We start from the raw sequence: 23,436 nt of genomic DNA, 5'->3' as shown, positions 1-23,436 counted from the left end.
AAAACGCTTTATTAAATAAAAACATTTTTCTTTATTGAATTTATCTATGCTTGTAGATTGATTATATTTTATGCACTCCCCTACAGAATCATCCCAATCAATTTAAAATGATACATTATTTTCAAATAGTTATTCAACTCATCGTTGTATTCATATCACAATATATCGAATAAAAATATTGCAATGTTATTTTTTTTTAATCGTACCAGTAGTTCAAACTCACTCTTATACTTGGAATAAAGAGGCAGGAAAATAATCACAAAACAAAGTTTGTTTATCCACAGAACTTGAAATTGTTAAACCTTAGTCCCACCCATACTTATCACAGCTATACCAAGCCAGCCAGTCACAGTTCTTCCTCTCTGCATTATCATAACAAGTACTACCATTTGTGCGCAATTAGGGTCCACATAAAGGTCAGCGAAGGGTATGCAACTATATGAAAACAGCGCCGCTGACACAGCGTGCACTCATCGCATTCTTTACTTACACCAGTAGTTCAAGGAACTATGAAAATGTTTCTCTTGTGTGAAAAGCTCTTGTTATCATTGTTATTGGATTCAAACAGTCAAGAATGTCTTTACTGCTAATTTCTACACAAAGGAAGTGCATTCGTTTATTTATTGACTTTATTCTATGCTCAACCTTTCACTCCAAGGCCTCAGTTGCCAAAAATTAAATGTTAAGGATAAACCTGAGCCTGGCTCTTTAAAAAAAAGAAAAGAGAGAATGTCCTGCGTCTAGTCTTCCTGTTTCAGTGTAAATTAGATCACACCTTGAATAATGCTGCACGTTTCACAACACTTTTGAGAAGCACAGTTTTTGTTTTGTTAAAAAGAGCAGCAGTGGCGATGGGTTATCCCATATTGACTAACCATTAAAACACATGGACATTTACACACTCTCGTGGTTGTATGATTGCTGTTTAGGCTTGTGGTCTGGTGAAGAATCTGGCTCTGATGACCCACATCACCACCGACATGGAGGACGGTCCCATCATCAAGCTGGCCTTCAACCTGGGAGTGGAGGATGTGAATTTGCTGTGTGGAGAAGAGCTGTCCTACCCCACCGTCTTCCTTGTGTTCCTCAATGGTATCTGCTCGTGCAGACACAACAATAGCAAAGCAGCCAGTTCTTTTATTTCTCAAACATGCAGACAGGCTGCAGCCATTTGAATAATATTCAAATGAACTTCTGCCATTCCACGACAACAAAAGGGTGTGCCATTGATTAGCTTTTAATGTCATGTCAGAGAAAAAACTCGCCCCACTAATTAATTCATGTATATGTTTTTCGCCGCACTGATAAGTTACAAATTACACAGGCCACCACTGCGGATAATTAATTAGCAAACACAGCAGGTGTCAATGCGTAAATAAACACAATCCCTCCTAAATTAATCCACAAACATTCTTAGCCACAAAGTGACTCGCGCAGCATTGAGGCTGTGCATGCATCTGGATGGCACCATAGTGGGCTTCTCATATGGCTCAAACAAACCAAAGCTTTTCAAGTGCATTAATACAGCTTTTAATGTGCATTAATACTGCTGTCACACTTTTACACGTGTAAGTCTTAATTAGTTTGTGCTTCAGTTTGTTTACTTTTGTTTACTTTGTGTATTCAACAAAGCTTCAAAACAGCCTTTATTTCTGATAGCCATGAAACGCGTAGTCATTCAGTTAATATAGTGATTTAAAAAAAAAATGTATTATTTGTATATGTTTGTGTATATAAATGTGGTAACAAATATAGTATCAGATTTTGGAATAATGTTTGGAATAACAGATGGCAACTGATTTTTCATCAATGATTACTTCAGTCTTTAGTTGGGATGGAAACAAAAGTTTAGAGAGCTTTTTTTTTAAATTTTTTTTATGGATATTAATTTAACAAGGATGCATTCAATTGATCATAATTTTGAAATAGACTTTTTTTCCTGATCCTTTTTTGCACCCGATCAACTAGACATACAATAACAATGCAGCCTACAAAACCGCACACATCCATGCCCTTCTTGTATATGTATATAAACATTCAAATGACATAACTACATAAAGAAATAAATGAATAAAATAAGTAAATCAAATAATGAATTGAAACATTGAAAAATAGATAATGACCAAAAAACAATAATATTGTTACATCCTTTGTTACTTTTTTAATGGTCGAGGGGAAACGAAAAGGAAAACATTAAGCCAGTTGTTATTATTGCTGCCATTTATAATAGATGAGGAACAAGTAGACATGAAAGTGCTGTTCAAGTGAACTTGTTTATTATAAACAAGCTGTGGATGTTTAAATGCTTATAGAAAAATAAAGTTTTACACAAAAGTAGTTGAAAGTTTAATAGACATAAGGAGGACAAAGGAAACGGGACTGTGCCAAACAAAAGAAAAGAATACAACAAAAATCAACTAACTAACCCATTTACCTCTTCCCCTGGAAATACAAAATAAAACAAACAGTAAACCTTCAACGTCTGAGACGTCGTATGTTACCTACTCACTCCTTCCAAAGCAAAACTTACAAGTGTGGCACAAATTCGTAACCTAGTGTGTATAACTAAAAGAATGCTGCGTGTGCCATGTATGTCACGTGACAGAGCTTACCTCTTCTCCATTTAGAATAACATTTGGCAAACAAAGCACACTAACAAAAGTTAATCAAACAACGGTAGATCAAAGCAAAAGGGGAAGAAACACGATCACAAAGCTAATGTCAAACACAGCTCAAGTTTACACGAAATGCTGGATATCCTGAACTGATGTGCTGTTTTCCGTTATAGTGTCCACTGTCCTGCAGTGCAACGATTGGGGCTCTTCTCAATTGTGTCATCGCACGTCAGTTCGTGTCCCGAATTATTGACTTCCAACCCAGCCAACCTGCATGTCCTATAAATCCAAAACAAAACCAGTAAAACTGAAATAACAGTCCCCAAAGTGTATAACATCAAATAGACGCAACAAATACAATAAAACAAAAATAAAATACATATTTACAAACACACAATTAACATAATATTCTAATATGGTTCCTAAAAATAGTCAAAGTCCTTCTGCTTGCCATTGATGATACAAGTTAGTCTCTCCAGTCCAATACAGTTCAGTTTCTTTTTGGCTTAGTCCCTTTATTTATCCTCGGCCGCCACAGCGGAATGAACCGCCAACTTATCCAGCATATGTTTTACGCTGCAATCCATCACTGGGAAACATCCATACACACTCAATCACACACATACACTACGGACAATTTTAGCTTACCCAATTCACCTGTACCGCATGTCTTTGAACTTGTGGGGGAAACCGGAGCACCCAGAGGAAACCGACGCGAACGCGGGGAGAACATGCAAACTCCACACAGAAATGCCAACTGACCCAGCCAAGGCTCAAACCAGCGACCTTCTTGCTGTGAGGCGACAGCACTACCTACTGCGCCACCGCATCACCTAGCAGACATATGAAGTTTACATAATGAAGTAACAGGGGCTATATACTTTCTTGCTAACCATTTATATTGAAGTAGTTGTTTGTGTTTGAGCTTTCAGGCAAGCATAATTCCAGTCTGCTTCATCTATATCAATTGATCATAATTGACAAAATTTAACAAAATGCTGTTTGATGAATCCTGCATAGAAGTATCAGTTTTTAGTAAAACAAAACATTTTCAACATCACTACAAAATAAACAACGACATCATTATTAATTGACCACCAATAATAATTCATGATTATTGCGCAAATCAGCATATTTGACTGATTAGATGAAGGATTGTGTGATTATTTAAGATTGACCTAATAATCCTAAAGTAACCTTTTTACAGGATTAAAAAAAACTGTCCTTTTAAGTTGTAATTATATGTTGTATTATACATGATGGCTCGGTGGTTAGCACTGTTGACTCCCAGCAAGAAGGTCGCTGGTTCAAGTCCTAGCTGGGTCAGTTGGCATTTCTGTGTGGAGTTTGCATGTTCTCCCAATTTTTGCGTGGGTTTCCTCCGGGTGCTCCAGTTTCCCCTACAGTCCAAAGACATGTGCTATAGGTGAATTGAATAAACTAAATTGGCCGTAGTGTATGTGTGTGTGAGATTGTGTATGGGTGTTTCCCAGTTCTGGGTTGCAGCTGGTAGGGCATCCGCTGCGTAAAACATATGCTGGATAAGTTGGCTGTTCATTCTGCTGTGGCGACCCCTGATGAATAAAGGGACTAAGCCGAAAAGAAAATGATTAATTCATGAACATTGTATGATTATTTGCTTTTACTGTTATTGAGCAATTAAATCTAGCCTTGTTGAGCAGAAGAGACTTTTTTTTCAAAAACATATTTAAAAAATATCTATTATTTTACTGATCATTCTAAAATTTTGATCCCCAGCGTATATTGCTTTTACATTTTGTTACGTGTCTTTTTCTAGGTAATATTCTCGGAGTGATCAGAGACCATCAAAAGTTAGTCTACACCTTCAGACTAATGAGAAGAGCGGGTTTTATAAATGAGTTTGTGTCCATCTCAACCAACCTGACTGACCGATGTGTGTATATTTCTTCTGATGGGGGCCGCTTGTGCAGGTATCGCATTTCTCTTAATCAAATTGGAATATAGGATAGATACCAGTGCCACATATTGCACAGAGACATTTGTATGGTATTTTGTGTGCTCCTGTCAGACCCTATATCATTGTGAAGAATGGGAAGCCCGCTGTGAAGAACAAACACATCGAGGAATTGTCTCAAGGCTACAGGTGCGTTTGAAGCCGATCAATATTTGAGAGTTGCATTTGAATGGAGACTCCAGTATGCAGATTTTGTTGTTGTTGTCTCATGCGTGACTTTTCATTGTGTTTTTAACCACCCATTTTGCCTTGTAGAACGTTTGAAGATTTCTTGCATGAGAGTCTGGTGGAGTATCTGGATGTAAACGAGGAGAACGACTGTAACATTGCTTTATATGAGCACATGATCAGCAAGTGAGCACTTTGTAGGCTACACACTTTCAGGTTCAACAAGTATTGAAACAATAAAACCCACACGTGAATATTTTTGAATGGCTCTGCAATAGAAAACATATTTAGAGATTACTTGAACAAGGTTTGTATGAGATGCTTGAATTTGACTTAAAATTAGCAATTATTGAACACAAGAAGAAAGGCGGTGTAGAAAGCCAGTGAAAGCCCAGACAGCAGCTGAAATCTTTCAGTAGTTCTTCAGCAGCCCTCTGCCTTTCATAATTAATTAATTATAATAATTAATTATTAATTATAATTATTCTGTTGGAAATCATAAATATGTGGTACATTTGTATCTGTAAATATAGATTTTTTTAAATTGATTTAGTCTTTTTTTTGTTTGTCTGTTTTTATATGCATTCCCAGATTTTTCTGTTTAGACCTTTTCCATTATCTTATGTTAAAATTAAATTTGAAAACATACTAATAAACATTTCACTGTTAAATTGATCAAATATTGAATTAAGTATTAAGTTAGAACATTATAACAATGTGACACCTAAATTCACGATTAACTTTAGTTTTTAGGGTTTTATTTTAAATGTACATTTTAGTCCGAACATAGCATAAAATAATATTAGCCATAATGTAAAGTTATTGGCTTAATGTTATTGGCATTGGTGACGCTTCTATGTCAAATTTTTCAGAAACTACATCCATACAGTCCAAAATGAAGATGACCGCTATGTACAATATATTTAATATGTACATACAAGTTGTTACATTGTCATTTCACATAAAATACTATTACAACTATTACAATGAATGGTGCCAGATCACCCAAATTTTTTTGTAATTCAGTTTTTATTTCCACAATGAATATATAAATTGTTACAATCAGAAAGAAAAGTACTTTTAACAACTATTGCCCCGTATATATCCCCAATTTCCCACCTCATTATATGCACATCAGGAAACACAGGATAACTGTAGACCAAGCAAGTGAATAAATTACATTAAATTTGACTTCGGTAGTATCAAATGAGGTTTAAGTGTTGTGCTGGATGCCTTCATTTAATACCCATAATTAAATAAAGAAACCAGGATCCTCTCTTCACTATATTTCTCAGCTAGAGTTTTGTTTAGAACCTTCTTCTGTAATGTTTTTTAAGGAATAATTAGATTCATACCTCACCAAAAGGTATCTTGGTGGGTTTTGCGAATGAAGCCAATGTCCACTCCAGGAAGAAAATCAATAAAAATACACTTTTATTAATAAATTAAATCCAGTGAAAAAGAAGAATAAAACAATTACAAGAACTAAATAAAATCCTTTATTCTCCGTTGAGAATAAGACCCTAAGACTTGCGTTATAGAGAAGTCTGTTTAAGTGCACTGCTGTACTCTCTGTCCCTGCTTTTATACAGTATTCAAGCCTTTGAATACAGGTGTGCCTTTAATGTTTTAAGCTATCAATGTTTCGATATACTTGAATATATCTCAAATGTTAATATAGAGAAGAAATCCCTTTTTGTTCTGCGTAAATACATAGCAAAGAGTTTCTACTAATAGATCAGCATTTGGGCAGTCTTTCAGCAGTCTTGTCATCCAAGGCCATAGCTCCTAGCTGGCAAAGAATATCTTCCTCTGAAGATAATGCTCCCAGGCGGTTGGTTGTAATAGTTGGTTAGAAGTGTCATCTGGACTGTTTCTTCCTTTATTGTCAGCAGAAAACTCGCCCACTTCAGTACGTCATCCTTGTCCTCTTTAAAATCTCTGTCGAAGGCACCTCTGTCGTCTCTTATGTTTTTTTTCTGCTAATAGCTGTTTTGCAAGCATAGGAATATCCCAATATGTAAGTAAATTTTTGTGTTTTTTACAATTAATGTTATTAAACCATCCAGACACTACAGTGTCTAAGATTATGGTAAACCGTGTTGATGACAGTTCTAGGTGCAGAATTTCCAATAGTGAATACAACCAGTGCTTAACAGAGAGATCATGAGGGGTTTCCACAAATTTTTGTAACTTTAAATAAAATGTCCAGCACAGGATCCCAAAGTTTTTGCACCTTCGGACATTCCCACATCATATATAAATAGGTAGTTGGACACTCTGGTTCACAGACCTTACATTAAGGATGTGAGAGATAAACCTATATGTCGTATGTGTGTAGTTAAATATGCCCTTTGTATAGTTTTGAAGGGAATAAACTGGTGATTAGGGTTTGTGGAAGCGTGGAATGTATTATCCCACGCTGTTTCCCAATCAATAGTTTATGATCCACATTTTTCATATTTTCACAAAAGTTATTTAAACCATTAAAGTAAGACACTTGCACGTAAAATGTTTTCTGTGTACCTAAAATACATTCTCAAAGTTTTATTTGATGACCACACTAATATGACCACCCTTATGTTTTTCTCAATCAGAGACACGACTCATTTGGAGATCGAACCCTTCACTCTACTGGGTGTCTGCGCTGGTCTGATCCCTTACCCTCATCACAACCAGTCCCCCAGAAACACCTACCAGTGTGCCATGGGCAAGCAGGCGATGGGTAAGACCACAAACATTTTAGAGGAGCAGTCGCACTTACAAACACACACACTTCTATTCACTCACTTTCACAAGACCACATTCTGCATGTGTGTGGACATCAAACATCGCCTGCTTGCGTAGTCCCACTTTTGTGAATGTGTGTATGTAAGAAGGCCTTTTCCTGCCAGTGTCTCCGAGTGTCATTAGCCATTCATTGTGTCTTGAGCTCAGGGTTAGTGTGTGCTCAGCTGCGCAAGGGCGAACGAAAACACACACACTTTGCTGCCCTGGTTACCAAAACTACTTAAACCTCTCCTGTCCACCACCCCCATTACAAAAACCACTGAGACTGCGACTATATTTGGTCCAATATCCTCGGCCTTGTCTTCTTTTTTTCTGGACGGACAGCCCCATACATGTGCAAATCCAGTTGTGTGGCCCGGGCCCTATTATAACACACTGTGTGCTTGTAGCCTGATTGTGGAGTAATAGCATCTGACAAATGTCAAGGCCTCAAGGGACGTCGGCTATTATAGTATAACCCCCACCCCTCCATCTTCTCCATGCTAAACATCCATCCCATAGATTTTAACACTGTCGACACTGGCCTTTACTCCAACAGCCCTCAGGCAGTCAGTGAAATGATTGAATTTGATTTGATCTACTGAATTAGTTAAGCTATTGGTAGTAATGTAATGGATTTTCTGGTAATAATTTTCAACAAGCTTCTAAATGTTAACATTTGTTTATGAATTGGCTATAGTTAACAATAATTTTTCAGTATTTATTATGTTGTTTTGTATGTATATATGGGAAATCATATTTGCAAAAGTGGTTTTATGTTAATAGAAAATTTTAAATGGCAAATATATAGGAAATAATTCTGTGTATGGGCTGTACAATATATCGTTTCAGCATCGATATTGCAATGTGATAATTCGCAAAAGAGGCATTGCAAGATATATGCAATGTTGAGTTTGTATTATAATTTTGATGCCCGTGATTGTATAATGATTTTAAGAGCGTTCAGCTATTAGAAATTGTACCATTTGTGACTTTAACAACGATTAATTTTATTGCATTTTTTTTTTAATCATTCAATTCCTGTGCTTGAAGACTGTTAGACTCGGGAAGGATAAAACTCTTTTTTTCAGTTGTATCCTTTTCTTGATTGTATTTATAGATTGTTATGCATGAAAATACTCAATACATGTCCAAATACAGAAATGCCCTGCAAATAGCATAGACCACAACGAAAATGTGTCTGGGATCACCAAAGATTTTATGGATTGTTTATTAGATTTTATAAAGATTCAAATAGTCAGCAATCATTGACTAACGTTCGTGAAAACACATGCAAATAGAGTAATGCACTGCAAATAGCACAGACAAAAGGAAAATGTGTCAGGGACATTTATAGATTGTTTATTAGATTTTATGGAGATGCACTCCCACTGCAGAATAATCCTAATCGATCCTAATTTATATTCGCGTTAAGTTCATTGTTTGATATTGGTAATGCATATTATGTACTATTATAATATTATTGCGATTGTACATCCCAATTATTAAAAAAAATCTTGTTGGTGAAACAATATTATTTTGTAGAACATGAAACTCGTTTGTAAAATGTCTTTTATAGAGTTTAAAATTTTCATCTTGTGCAGAAAAAAATATATCTTTGGATCAACATGAGGACGAGTAACAGTTAGTTATATTTATTCATTTATTTTTTTCTTTTTATTTTTGTAATCGATTGCCTTTTAAATTAGCTTTTCCTATTTTTTTGAGTATTTTGTAATTTATTAAAATGCATGTTTCTTGTAAATTTTCTCTTTTTTTGTGCTACTTGTGACACCAAATTAAATAGTCTCTAAACTAATTTCACAAACACTGCCCTGTCTTGCATTATATGACCAAAAACCAACCTCGGAATCACACCACTGACTGTACCAATATTTGGCAAAATGCATGAATTAAATTATACAATGTTATAATAATGTGATTTAAATGTAAAATTATTATATATGTTAAAGGTAATGTTATATATTTATGAATGCATTAATATTGCACTTTTCCTTTTACTTCTTGCACAGTGCTTTTTTATTGATGCCTCATCATGTCGTCACTGTTTCTGATTAGGTACTATTGGCTATAATCAGAGGAACCGTATAGACACCCTGATGTACCTGCTGGCGTACCCACAGAGGCCCATGGTGAAGACCAAGACCATTGAGCTGATAGACTTTGAGAAGCTGCCCGCCGGCCAGAACGCCACAGTGGCTGTAATGAGCTACAGCGGCTACGATATAGAAGATGCCCTGGTGCTCAATAAAGCTTCGCTTGACAGAGGTAAGAGCTGAACTCTTAATTATGATCACATTGGGAAAAAACAAATCTCTGTTATATTTAAGCACAGTTAGAAGGGTTATTAGCATGCAGGAGAGAAAGTTAACTTTTTTAACAGTTATCGAGGCATTAACCATGTTAGATTTTTAAAAAGTATGTTACTGTTGTATTCTGATTTGTTTTTCTTTCTTGTGTTAGGCTTTGGTAGATGTTTGGTGTATAAAAATGCTAAGTGCACCTTGAGGAGGTATACAAACCAGACTTTTGACAAGGTGATGGGTCCAATGCTGGACGCAGAAACACGCAAACCCATTTGGAGACACAGCATCCTGGACGCGGATGGCATCTGCTCACCTGGTAGACATCTACGATTGAGATGCATCTGAAAAGGGATAGTTCACCCAAAAAAGAAAGTTCTGTCATCACTCACTCATCCTTCACTTGTTTTAAACCTGTTTGAGTTTCTTTCTTATTTTGAACACAATGGAGGATATATTGAAGAATGTTTATCTAATCTTTTATCTTTTATCTAATATTATTCAAAATTTCTTGTTTTGTGTTCAACTGAAGAAAAAAATCCTGCTAGAACCACTTGAGTTTATTTTTTGGGTAAACTATCCCTTTAAAAATGTTGATCGAACAGTGTGTGAAAGGTGTTTTATGCTTGCAGGTGAGAAGGTCGAGAACAAGCAGGTATTGGTGAATAAGTCCATGCCCACCGTCACCCAAACACCACTGGAGGGCAGTGCCCAGCCAGGCCAGCCACAATACAGAGAAGTGCCAGTCTCGTAAGACACTGTTTTTAATTTTCTAAAAGCCAGACACAAGTTTGTTGTTGTTGTTCAATAGCAACCCAAATGCCCACTTTGTTGGTTCTATAGGTACAAAGGAGCAACAGACTCCTACATTGAGAAGGTGATGATCTCCTCCAATGCAGAAGATGCCTTCTTAGTCAAGATCCTGCTCAGGCAGACACGCAGACCAGAGATCGGAGATAAGTTCAGCAGTCGACATGGACAGAAAGGTAGCATACAGTCCTCTTTCAAACTGCCATCTTCTCTGCTTAAAGTCCAAGCTATATTTTGTTTTTCTTAACACATTCATGCAGTAGAGAACAGACAGCATTTTAAAGAATACTGTTTCATAGCATGCTCAACACGTATTCAATCTTGTCCAGTGTTTTCCAAAAAAAGTCTCTGTTCTCATTTAAAATGCATTTGTGGATGTTTTAATTCCCTCACAAGTGCCCTTTTCAATGTAGAGATTGATAGTTTTTTTGTACTGAAGTATTAAAAGTAAAAATAAATGCTTATTATTTATTAATACTTATATCCTTTGTATCTATTATGTGCTATAGCACTAAGGGAAATGCATGAGTATTATTTGTGTTATTTTGACAAACAATTTCATTCCTTAAGTAAAACCTTCCCTGCATAAATGGCCTAAATAAACTACTTGACCTTTTACAGCAGATTTACTTTTGAAACTGACAGCCATGACCCAACTATGATTTTCATTTGCAATAAAAAAAATCCTAAAATTTGGTATCATTAACTTGTTTGGTGTCACCAAACAGAGGGCTTATGATTTTTCACTCATTTTTGATCAGTTTGAAAAGTCATTGAAATGTTTGACGTGACGAAGACTTGCTCCATCTGAATCATCTGAATCAGTCTACTGTTGACAGTGGACTCACTCTGGCCAGATCGTTTGAATCAGCGAGTGAACAGATGCAGTTGAATCTGTTCAGTAATTAACTCTTCAGGATTATTTGTGAATCATTTGAATCAGTCAGTTGTTAATTTGTTAATAGATGCAGATCAGATCTGTCCCATTCACTAATTAATTGTTCGGTATGATTCGTGAACCAATTCAGCAGGCTTAACTAACAAGATTCAGCTCATTCACAAATTGGACTCCATCACATATCTAAGGCCAAATTTACACTGCAGATCTTGATGATCAATTCCGATTTTGTGACTGTATCCGATTCTTTTGATGACCCGCATACATCATCTTTTTAAAGTGACTCGTATGCGATTTGTGTGCATTTACACAGTAACGGCAAAGGTGCAATGACCTGGGAAAAAAAAAAAAGAGCGGGTGCTGATTGACGCATTTTCATTTTTTTATTCATTTTGACGAGCTGTTTTACTATAGTTATGACAGAAAAGTTCTCATTTGGCCATCTTTTAATCTAGGCCTTTTTAAACCAGTAGGCATTTTAATGTAATGCCCATGGCGTGATTTGTGCACGTGATGTATGCAGTAATTTTCTATTAGTTTGCATTGGTTACGTGGTGGATTTTGTTCTCTCTCTCTCTCTTGTTAATATGCTTAAATACTTGTGCTACATGACAATATAGTAACAGGAACGGTTAAGGAACAGACTCTGCTGAAGTCTATTCTGAAATGAAAGTATCAGACTTGACGTCATTTGCTATGGTTTTTAATGATGTATGACTCTCATTGACAGGTGAAAATCTGATTTACCTGCTTACACTGCAGACACGAGGGCACGGATCTGATTTATATCTGATAAATTTCCACACATAAACAAGGCCTGAATCTGATTTAAGTAAATCGGAATCCATGTGACTTTTTCCTGCTTACACGTACATGGGCCATATCTGATCTGTGCAACGTGAAATCAGAATTAAGTCACTTGAACCATGCAGTGTACATGAAGCCTAAGCTGGTGACGATTTCTCAAGTCCAGCCTTTTTAAAAATGCAGTGTTTTCTTTTTAAATGTTGTTTTCTCAAAATCAAAGTACTTCAGAAATGTACTTAAATACAATATTTTAATAAAAGTAGCAGAAAGTGAAACTTTTAATCCCCTCACACGTGCACTCATCATTTCTTTGTCTTCTTTAATAGTTTAATCCTCTTCCATCTCTTTTTAGACTGTAAATTAACAGCCTGGTTCAGTGTTGATAAACTAAAGTCTGCACTGTGCTTATGACCAAATCCACAGCATGTGCACTTTGAGGATATCCTAACATGCATACAAAAAACACTGAAGCCTACTTCGGTAGATACTTGCCGATGAAACACAATCCAGCACTGTGCCAAAATGAAGACAATGAACACATCTCAATAACAAGTTAGACGAGATGTTGCCTGTTTTATTTCCGACGCCCAAGCTATATAGTCTCAGCTGGCCCTCCCATCCCCTTCAACTTTTTTTTTTTTTTGTCCCCCCACTGCCCGTTTTCAATTAATTAGCTTTTAGTCCCATGCCAGACTATGCAAATTTATTACAGCAGCGCAGTCCTGGGAAAGTGTTTACAGCCCCCATTGTTTTTGAGCACCTCCGCTGAGAGAGCTGGTCAGTATGATGTTTTAATCAGAGCGTTAACTGGCGCCATGCATAATTCACTCATTTCATTAGCGGAGGTCGTCCACTGGCACTCATCACGGGACGTGACAGTGAGGAGGGTCAGGGAGGGGTGAGCCGCAAACCGCCCGAGATGCTATTTACTGCTCTTTTTAAAGGAGCTTTTGGTATTTAAAGGAGCAGGCAAGTGTCGGTGGATCGGGATAACACAGGGCAGCTAATTGTTGTTGTGAAGGATAGTGCCGTTCTCTTCAATGTCTTTTGTGCGTTTAGAGGCGGGCTTTTATTGAACGCTCCCACTTGGAGAAGTTGAGCCGTGTTTTCCAGAGGTGCGTGACTGCGCTGCCAACCACACAATAACATTCAGCAGGAGTTCATTTAGGTTGCGTTTGGGGTGATTTTATTACTTAAAATACTTTAAAATAAAGGTTTTAAATTGGCATTAATGGTTCCATGAAGAACCTTTAATAATATCCATGGAGCACTTTCATTCCACAAAACATTCTTTAAAGTGGAAAGAAGACCTTAAGATTATTAAAATCTCTAAAAAATGGTTTTCACTAAAAGGTTCTTTAGGAACTAAAAAACGTCTAGGAACATTTCTCTTTCTGCTGCACTTCAAAGAAAGAGATTTGGCTACCTTTCGGGTCAGCAGAAAGCCCATTAAAGACGTCCCACCGTGGTTTGGAGCCATTGACGCTCAGTCAGTTTACGGGAGTTTTGTCTTACTCATTTGAAACCCCACCCTCGTCTTGACCAGTCTCTACCACCCTCATAAGATCCGGTCAGCAGAGAACGATAGGTTAATTATTTACCAGTGACCCAAACACACACACATACACAGCTGTCCTGGCAGGGCTCATTGTGCGAGCCGCCACAGTGGTGCTGTATAGCTGCTGATGGAGGGCCATGGACTCTTACTGCTGTCCTGCTTTTCTTTGCTGATTTCATGCCTCTTTTATCATTCTCTCTCACACAAAACAAACAACACAGAGGATGTGTGCTATGGGAACCGCTCTCGCTTACCTCACTGCTCTTGATCACTTTCTATCTTCTTCCAGCAGGAAGTGCTTCGACCTGCTTAGGCTGCCGCTAATGATTGTTGTGATTTACTTCTAATATTTTTTAAGTTAAGAGTTCAGAAAAAGTCCTGTTCAAAACATGTTATTAGTTTAAGGTATAAATGTTTGCTGAAGTGGAATCATTTTTGTTTAGTTTTTTAATGATTAAGGAAGTTGTTATTAAACTGATTAACCCTTGTCTGCTGTTGTAGATGTGTTCATCCACTCGGGGGTATTTTGAGTCATAATTTGTTAAAGTGTTTAAAAGCAAATGTAATGATTTTTGGTGACAAATCTTATTTTGAGTTTGGGATATTGCTTTGAAAATTTTCAAAACCACAACAAAACACTCTGGGCAAATTTACTACCCTTTCATTGTGTTAGTGGCTGTTTTGCCCCATTGACTTCTATTATAACAGCATTTTCTGATTGCAAAGCCCATGACACCATATTATTATGTATTCTTGATTGTTGGTGGTTTTTCATGTTGGTGAGAGGTAAATGTTTTTGCCATTTTTTTGCTGTCGCTGTTTTAAAATTTGTAATTTGACCTCTTCCCAACAGGGAAAACCACCATCAATAAAGAATGCATGATTATATGCTGTCAAGGCTTTACAATCAAAAACAGTTTGCTATAATGGAAGTCAATGGGGTAAAAACAGCCACTAACATAAAGAAAGGGTAGTTACATAACTGCCATTTCAAATAATTCAGTAAAAATGTATTTCTTTCCAAAAAATTATCAGCATACTGTATTAAACAATTAATATTGATTTATTATATTAGATTTCATCAAAAATGTATCAAATAAATTCATTTAAAGTATGTATACAGGTATGTATGTATTTGTGTTATTTTAAAATGTATATAGTTTTAATTTACACACACTAGGGCTGCACAATATATCGCAGTGTCAATCTGCAATAGTCACATCACAGGATATGCAAGCTGGGATTATAGTTGATCAGCATCACGGTTCAGAACATATGATTTGTGGAGTCATCACAAGGTTTAACCCTAAAATAGAGTGAAAGATTTTCATTTGGATGTGTTTTTAAGACCTGTGACTGTGTATGATTTAGGCAAATCTAAACCAAGAGGTTAAAAAGGTGTATATAAACTACTGGTCAAAAGTTTGGGGTCAGTAGGATTTTTAAATGTTGTAAAATAAGCTTATTCTGCTCACCATTTTAGGTCTTAAAGTCTTAACTCTACTGAAATGTTGTGTTGTAGGTCTTAAATCTTTTTAGCCAGCCCGAATTTTCCTGTAATTTTTTTTTTCTTTCTTAGTTGTTGTTGTTGTTGTTGTTGTTGTTGTTGTAGATTGAAGTAATTGTCAGCTATGTTTTGTTTTATTCTTGGTAAGGGTTATAGGGTTTGTGAATGGATATATTTGAAATTAATAAAAATTATTATTGAAAAACTTTATTAAAATTTATTACATTTTAATAATGTTTGATAGGGTAATTAAATCTTTTCTAACTGACATATTCGAAAAAATTCCTAGCATTTAGCCCTGTATAAGTCTAACATTTCATGATGGTCTTAAATTTAACTTGATGAAACCTGCAGAATCGTTGAATTAAGTCACGTGATCTTCAGAAATCACTCTATTAATTTATTATTATTATTATTATTATTATTAATAGTAAAAGTAATAAAAGCAATAATGACTGGAGTAATAATTTTATTTGAAACTACATATATATTTATACATGTAATTATTTATACAATGAAGACTCTACACTATACAGTGTCATTTTATCTATTATTAATCAATTTCTGTACCTTAATACTGTTAATTCCACAGAAAACAATAAAATTAATGTATTTGTTGTATTTTATGCAGATACTCCTCAACAAAATAATCCCAATCAATGTAAAAATATTAATTCATTCCAAATACAGTTATACGAGATGTTGTGAAATTATATTTATATTGTAATATATATTGCAGACAAACTAAAAATCGCAATATCAGTTTTTGTCCAGTGTCATGCAGCCACAACACGCACGTTTTTTGATTACAAGAGCTTTTCTCTTTTTTTTTTGCATATGGCTGTTGGGCTCTCCTCAGCTGAACCTGTCTTTGTGCGCTCTATGGTAAAGGGGAAACTATGGGTGTATAATCCCCTTCTCACTGTCCAGCTAAGCACCTCTCCTCACTTCCTGCCCCTGTTCTTCTCTCTTTTATCACTTGCAAATGGCCCAATAATGTGTTTGCTCTGGCTGCGGGAAGAGTGAGCAGCTCCTCTGCAAACATTTACACTCTCACTGGCCGCTTTGGAGCACTTTCACTCTGTCCTGCAGTCTGAATATCCAATGGTTCCACTTCAGCAGACCTCAATACGTCTGCTTTATAGGCCTCTGGATGAAAGTTACACAAGCTTCACGCTTTCTCATCGAGCATGTGTTTGAGACTGAAATCCCTCAAAAATCAATACATTTTTATGGAAGGGACTACTGTGACAGCTTGGAAATCAAAATTAAAGGTATTAAGGTAATTTACAAGCTAGTGTGACTCCAAAATAAAGACAAATATCACATTTAGAATAGATAAGCATTCAAAACCCCTCTGCTTCACACTTAACGCCATTGTGGATCAACAATTTTTTATGACATCACTTTTCGCTTCAGTTTCTTATTACATCTTTTGATCTCTGTAAGGGTTGGGTCAATAGATGATGCTATCATCCATTGCTGATGGCCAATAGACAACACGATGCTGCGCCAGCATCGCGATCCTCCGCCCCGCCCCCATCGCAGCAGCAACCAACTTGCAAAAAAAACCACATACTTAGGCCCCGTTTACATTAATACATCTTAGTTTTAAAATGTCATTTTAGAACGAAAACGATCCACGTCCACACTGTCAATTCGCTTAGCATTTCTGAAAAGATCTCCGTCCACACTATACCGCTGAAAACTCATATCATGTGACCACGCACACAAACACACACAGGCATGCACTGCAGCATATGCGCAAGTCTGAGCTCCAGGCAGTCAGCGGGTGCTTTGAGCACACAACTTGATTTTTTTTTTTTTTTTTTTTTTTATCACGTCTCACTAGTTGTTACACAGGATATTTAATCTTGTCTCTATCTTACAACTCTTCAGTCTTTTGAATCTATCAGGTGACGTGTCACAGCATCAGTACACTGCTTCAATCTTTCACTTTCACACGTAGTAATTTTAGCGAAAACCTCAGAGACTGTTGGTTGGTTTTTGATGGTCGTGCACCTTTTTTACCAACCAAGTTTGTCGACGCCATTATAACGACACAGATCACTCTGTCTATTTATGCCAGAGTCCCGCGGGAAAAGTGACTGACAGGTGGTAATTTGTGTGTAACTTTTATTTATGATTTGGTTATGGGTAAAACAAAGACCATGCTGGTCAGGTAGTTGAAACGGTAGACTACAAATAATTAATTAGTTATGAATTAATTCATTATTCATAAGTAATTAATTCACGGCCACCTACAAAGGCCATGCCATCGTCCATTATGATGTTTCACATTAGACATCTTACGATGCCAAATTGGTCGACATCACCCAACCATACTCTCTATTACTAAGAGCATTCCACCCACTTCCAGATATGATGAAAATTGTCACTTATTCAAATCATATAACCAGGCATTCATATACATGGTTTCTGCAGGTTTCACCAATTAAATGCAATCCTTTTAAATGCAATTGACTTCCCTATATTTCCTACCCTGTCTTCACATTTAAATTGAAATTGTTACACATTGAACAAAGTTGCCCATTTCAAGGCATTTCAGGGGATATTTAAAATTTCTTGTGGTCTGTTTGATTATGGGATTTATTTGGATTTAGTACATTTAAGTCTGACATTCATTGCTTGTCTCTTATAGGTGTGTGTGGACTGATTGTTCCTCAAGAGGACATGCCCTTTTGTGACTCTGGGATCTGTCCTGACATCATCATGAACCCTCACGGCTATCCCTCCAGAATGACTGTACGTCCTTCCCCAACAATGCAGTTTGTATTTGTCTATATACAGTTGAAGAATTATTAACCCTCCTGTAAATTTTCTGTAAATATTTCCCAAACGATATTTAACAGAGCAAGGAATTTTTATAAATTAAATTCTTTTTTTTTTCTTCTGAAGAAAGTTTTATTTGTTTTATTCCGGCTAGAATAAAAGCATTTTTAAACCATTTTAAGGCCTATTATTAGCCCCCTTAAGCAATATTTTGTTTTCGTTTGTCTACAGAACAACCTCTTTAAGCCTTTAAATGTCAATTTAAGCTGAATACTAGTGCCTTGAAAAACATCTAGCAAAATATTATGTACTGTCATCATGGCAAAGATCAAATAAATCCGCCATTAGTAATCAGTTATTACAATTAGATTGTCTAGAAATGGAAAAATTGTACAGGGTTAATAATAATTCAGGAGGGCTAATAATTCAACTCTATATTCACATTGTAACATGGGTATATTAAATGGACAGTTGTTCCATCTTGTTATTGATTTTACTTAATATTTAAATTAAATATATTTTTATGATTTTATACAGATCATTAGAAAAAAATATCATATATAAAATATAATTTGTATTAATACTTTACAATGCTCAATACTCTTAAACTGAAACTGTTACTAAAGTATTTATCAAAGTTCTTAATCTTAGTCAAAGTTAGCTTCAGCATTCTCTAAAACATCATTAAAATCAAAAGCTCTGCCTTTTTATTAGATGTAATAAACCTGAGCTAAGATGAATTATCAATAAACACACATTTGATCAAAAATGAATAAATAATGTAATGTGCTATTGTAGGTTAATAAATATGTTAACTAATAGAACTTTTGTTGTGAAGTTTTATCCTTATTTCAAATTAATATTGATCTTCCAAATTACTTTCAGGATTGATTTAAATGCATTATAAACACTCTTTAGGATATTGTGCTACCCACTGCACCACCGTGACACCCCTGTCACATACAGTGTTATATAAATCTTCCAATATCAGTTTGCAGAGACTTCAGTTTCCTGAGGTTTCTAATGTTGAATGGAGTGTTTTGGCGCACACAGCTGGCTGTCATATAGGAAGTAGTTTGAGCAGAGGAAAAGATTCCTCTCAGTGACAGCAAGAGGTCAAAGATCTTCCGGCTCTTTCTGTGCGTGACCTCAGTAAAGGCTACTGTCGTTCAGCAGTGCGTGACCTCAACATGATGACACTCACATTCAGCAGCTGCAGAGTCACAGAGAGAAAACACCACATCTACACTGCCAAGAAGAGGACAGTATTAGCTCTCTTAAAGTTATAGTTCACCAAATCATCATTTACTCACTCTAAACTTACTTCTATGAACATAAAAGATATCTTGTAGAAACTGGCTGCACTTACGTTCTATAGTAGAAAAAAAATACAATAGATGTTAATGGCAACCAGCTTCCAACATTCTTCAAAATATCTTCTTTTGTGTTCAACAGAAGAAAGAAAGTGATAAAGGTTTGGAAGCAGTTGAGAGTGAGTAAATGTTCATTTTTGAGTGAACTGTCCCTTTAAAGGAGCAGTTTGTTGTATTAACGTGATTTAGAAACATTATAAATCAAGCAGTCACATGAATGAATGAATGAATGAATGAATGAATGAATGAACTCTGGTTTGTTTTGTTGGTTAGGTTGGGAAGCTGATTGAGCTGCTGGCTGGTAAAGCAGGGGTTCTGGATGGCCGTTTTCATTATGGCACCGCTTTCGGGGGCAGTAAAGTGAAGGACGTGTGCGAGGATCTCATCCGCTATGGATACAATTACCAGGGCAAAGACTATGTTACCTCAGGCATCACAGGGTAAAAAACTATTTACGGCAGTAAAATTACATTTACAAAGGTTACACTTTTTTGTACAAAGAAATAATACATATAAAATGAGAGATAAAGTTTTGAGTTTCAAATAACTGAGAGGTTTCATTTCAAGTGTAACTGTTATTGTTATATAAAAATGAAAAAGCATACTTATTCTTATCTGTACTTGTTTAAATATAAAAAGGTAAATGTTATATTAAAATTGTATTATATTTTAAATGATTTGTTTTGCTGACTAATAGGCAGCCTGTTTGTTTGAAGGTTAGTAGCATACAGTTAACGCATTACAAGTAAGGCGAGTTATGTAATAATATTACTTTTCTAAGTAATGAGTAAAGTAACGCATTACTTTTAAAGAGGAGTAATAATTTTTTGTTACTTTTTGAAAATGTAATGCGAATTACTTTTTAGTTGAATTAATTATCTTTTAAAAAAATAAATTGCTGTCTCCATTATAGTCTCAATGGACAGTGATTTTACTTAAGACAAATAGTACAAACACATTGCTTTAAACTTTCAATAATCTGTATATACAGCATGTTTAGCTCTGAGGTCAGGAATTTTCTGATAATTTTCCTAAAATATTTTTTAAAATGTTTTTTTTAAAGGTAAATGAAGGTGTAGGTTCTACAGTGCGTTGTTAATTGCAGAACTCCTCTATTAAAAAAGAAAGAAAAAAACTGAAAGAGATCAAGCCTCAGCCAGGTAAAAAAAAAAAGTTGCTCAAAAGTAACGTAACGCATTACTTACCATAAAAAGTAATAAACTAATTAACGCATCTTTTTATTTTTTTGAGGGAGTAACTCAATATTGTAATGCACACCTTTCAAGAGGATCTTTCCCCGACACTGGTTGCAAAATATAGTATACAGTATACATTCTAATGCGCAGGGTGGACATAAATAAATAAGACTGGCATCATGACATCATAATAATGAGGATAATTGTTACTCCAAAAATTCCAAAGTTCTTCGTTTGCTTGCCATCAAATTGTTTTTCCAAACCTGTATGCGTGCCATTGGTAAAATTAAATAAGAAAATATTTTTTAAAAATGTGAAGGTTTTTGGGTCCCCATTGACTTCCCAAATGTAAGAAAAATTACTTTTTATTTTTTTATTTATTTATTTTTTCAAAGGAACAAATTCATAAGCATTGACACTTCTTGAAGGCTGTTCTGTTTTTGTTGTTCCAAATTAATTTTTAATAGAAAATCAGTAAAATATCTGTCAAATTTGATCAAATATTTGAGTATCTGTATATTTCAAATATCAAAAGATCCACCAAGCAGTGTTTCCTTATTGCACTTTGCATTTCATAGAAATAATTTGTACTCATTAATTAATTTGGGTTTCTTAGGGAACCTCTGGAAGCCTATATCTACTTCGGTCCAGTGTATTATCAGAAACTGAAGCACATGGTGCTGGATAAAATGCATGCAAGAGCACGCGGACCAAGAGCAGTACTCACTAGGTAAGAAAGAAATAATAACTGCCCTCTAAAATTGGGTTTGGAACAATTTATCGTTCAGTTTTTAATTTATTATTAAATGGTACTATTTTAATTTCTTTACTTTTTTGTACTAATTTCGTGTATGATAATCCAGGCAGCCCACTGAGGGTCGTTCCAGAGATGGTGGTCTCCGTTTGGGTGAGATGGAAAGAGACTGTCTGATTGGTTATGGAGCCAGCATGTTACTGTTGGAGCGCCTCATGATCTCCAGTGATGCTTTTGAAGTGGACGTGTGTGGTCAGTGTGGCTTGCTGGGATATTCAGGATGGTCAGTACAATCCATTACTATACTACTATACTATACAGTTACCCAGGCTAAACAATTTTTTAATTAAAAGCAATCTATTTTTTAAGGAATTTACTGATGAAGTTTGTCTTTCTGTCTGTCTGTTTCAGGTGTCATTACTGCAAGTCTTCCTGTCATGTGTCGTCTCTACGTATTCCATATGCTTGCAAATTACTCTTCCAAGAGCTGCAGTCCATGAACATCATCCCTCGCCTCAAACTGGCTCGCTACAATGAGTGAAGGCGAGTCATTACTACTACAAAAACAACAACATAAAATAACTTTACTACATAAGAGCGATACAGTATTATATGCAAGTCACACTCAAAAAAAACATTTTTGTTAAAAACCTCTTATCTTATTGACAAGATATTGTATATATAAAGTGCCTGCTTGAATGTCATTGAAGTGAAAATCGGCATTCTGTTTAGTTTATGTATGTTTGCTGTCCAGAATATGTGGATTTAATTGTTTCAGTTTGATTTGCAATAAACTAGTAAATTGTAAATTTAAAAAAAGGTGAATTTGTTTACTATTGGATCGCATGACATTCAGCTTAGTCCTTTATTTATCAGAATCGAAATGAACCGCCAACTATTTCGGCATATGTTTTACACTGTGGATGCCCTTCCAGCTGCAACTCAGTAGTGCAACCCATACACTCTCGCATTCACACATACACTAAGGCCAATTTTGTTTACCCAATTCACCTATAGCGCATATAATTGGACTGTGGGGGAAACCGGAGCACCTGGAGGAAACCCACGTGAACACAGGGAGAACATGCAAGAACACAGAAATGCCAACTGCCCTAGCCGGGACTCGAACCAGTGACCTTCTTGCTGTAAGATGGCAGTGTTAACCACTGAGCTACCGTGCTGCCCATATCATATGACATTTCTTCTTTTATAAGGCAAGACACTGCAGGTGAATGGGGTGAAGAAAAAAGTAAGGGTTGTCTCCATATTTCCCCAGTTGATTCATCACATTAAGAGTTGCAAACATTTTTTGCATTACAAGTTTTTTTTAAATGTGTAAATACGCAAACGAGGCATTGTTTCATTAAGTATGTGGTCATTTGCATACATTTCTAGCACAAAAATGTATTTATTTAAAGATTTAAATGCATTTACAGGAGGGATTTTGGGGAATCTATATAAAATACTGCCAAAAGGTCCTCCCAAAAAAGTTTTTTCCAATTTTTTTGTATAATAAAACGTTAAATGAATGAATTAAATTACTTAAGTAGAACATCCAGAATATAGATATGAATAAAAACGTAAAGTTTGTTGTATGTAAAGCTGCTGAAGTAGAGATTTAAGCTGTAGAAAAAACTCATTTTGTGAAAAGGCCTTTAAATATACACTAACCAAAATTTACACATTTTTAATCAGCCAATCACATGACAGCAACTTAATGCATGTAGATATGGTCAAGACGATCTGCTGCAGTTCAAAGAGGAAAGGTGATTTATGTGACTATGTGGCGTGGTTGTTGGCGCCAGACGGCTGGTCTGAGTATTTCAGAAACTGCTGTTCTACTGGAATTTTCACGCACGACCATCTCT

The 23,436-nt window shown here is 35.7% G+C and overlaps 1 protein-coding gene across 2 annotated transcripts in view; it reads left to right on the top strand.

Annotated features, from left to right (window-relative positions):
- The window catches only part of polr3b (polymerase (RNA) III (DNA directed) polypeptide B), a 45,646-nt gene extending 22,622 nt beyond the window's left edge, over window positions 1–23,024 (top strand). The window contains exons 15-29 of one of the 2 annotated variants that reach the window (XM_056478361.1): window positions 930–1,092; window positions 4,414–4,567; window positions 4,666–4,740; window positions 4,867–4,965; window positions 7,377–7,504; window positions 9,628–9,837; window positions 10,033–10,191; window positions 10,505–10,622; window positions 10,716–10,858; window positions 18,115–18,218; window positions 19,892–20,058; window positions 21,431–21,544; window positions 21,678–21,851; window positions 21,980–22,111; window positions 22,586–23,024. In XM_056478361.1, coding sequence (XP_056334336.1) covers window positions 930–1,092; window positions 4,414–4,567; window positions 4,666–4,740; window positions 4,867–4,965; window positions 7,377–7,504; window positions 9,628–9,837; window positions 10,033–10,191; window positions 10,505–10,622; window positions 10,716–10,858; window positions 18,115–18,218; window positions 19,892–20,058; window positions 21,431–21,544; window positions 21,678–21,851; window positions 21,980–22,109 — 1,938 coding nt within the window. In that variant the 3' untranslated portion in view covers window positions 22,110–22,111; window positions 22,586–23,024. Of the gene's footprint in view, window positions 1–929; window positions 1,093–4,413; window positions 4,568–4,665; window positions 4,741–4,866; window positions 4,966–7,376; window positions 7,505–9,627; window positions 9,838–10,032; window positions 10,192–10,504; window positions 10,623–10,715; window positions 10,859–18,114; window positions 18,219–19,891; window positions 20,059–21,430; window positions 21,545–21,677; window positions 21,852–21,979; window positions 22,388–22,585 lie in introns of those variants that run through there. The other variant, XM_056478360.1, reaches the window with a different exon arrangement.
- The last annotated feature ends 412 nt before the right edge of the window (window positions 23,025–23,436 follow it).

The sequence above is a fragment of the Danio aesculapii genome, chromosome 18 (assembly GCF_903798145.1).
Source record: "Danio aesculapii chromosome 18, fDanAes4.1, whole genome shotgun sequence".
Classification (NCBI taxonomy): domain Eukaryota; kingdom Metazoa; phylum Chordata; class Actinopteri; order Cypriniformes; family Danionidae; genus Danio; species Danio aesculapii.
The sequence above is the reverse complement of the archived record's forward strand: the minus strand, read 5'-3'. Positions and strand labels throughout refer to the sequence as shown.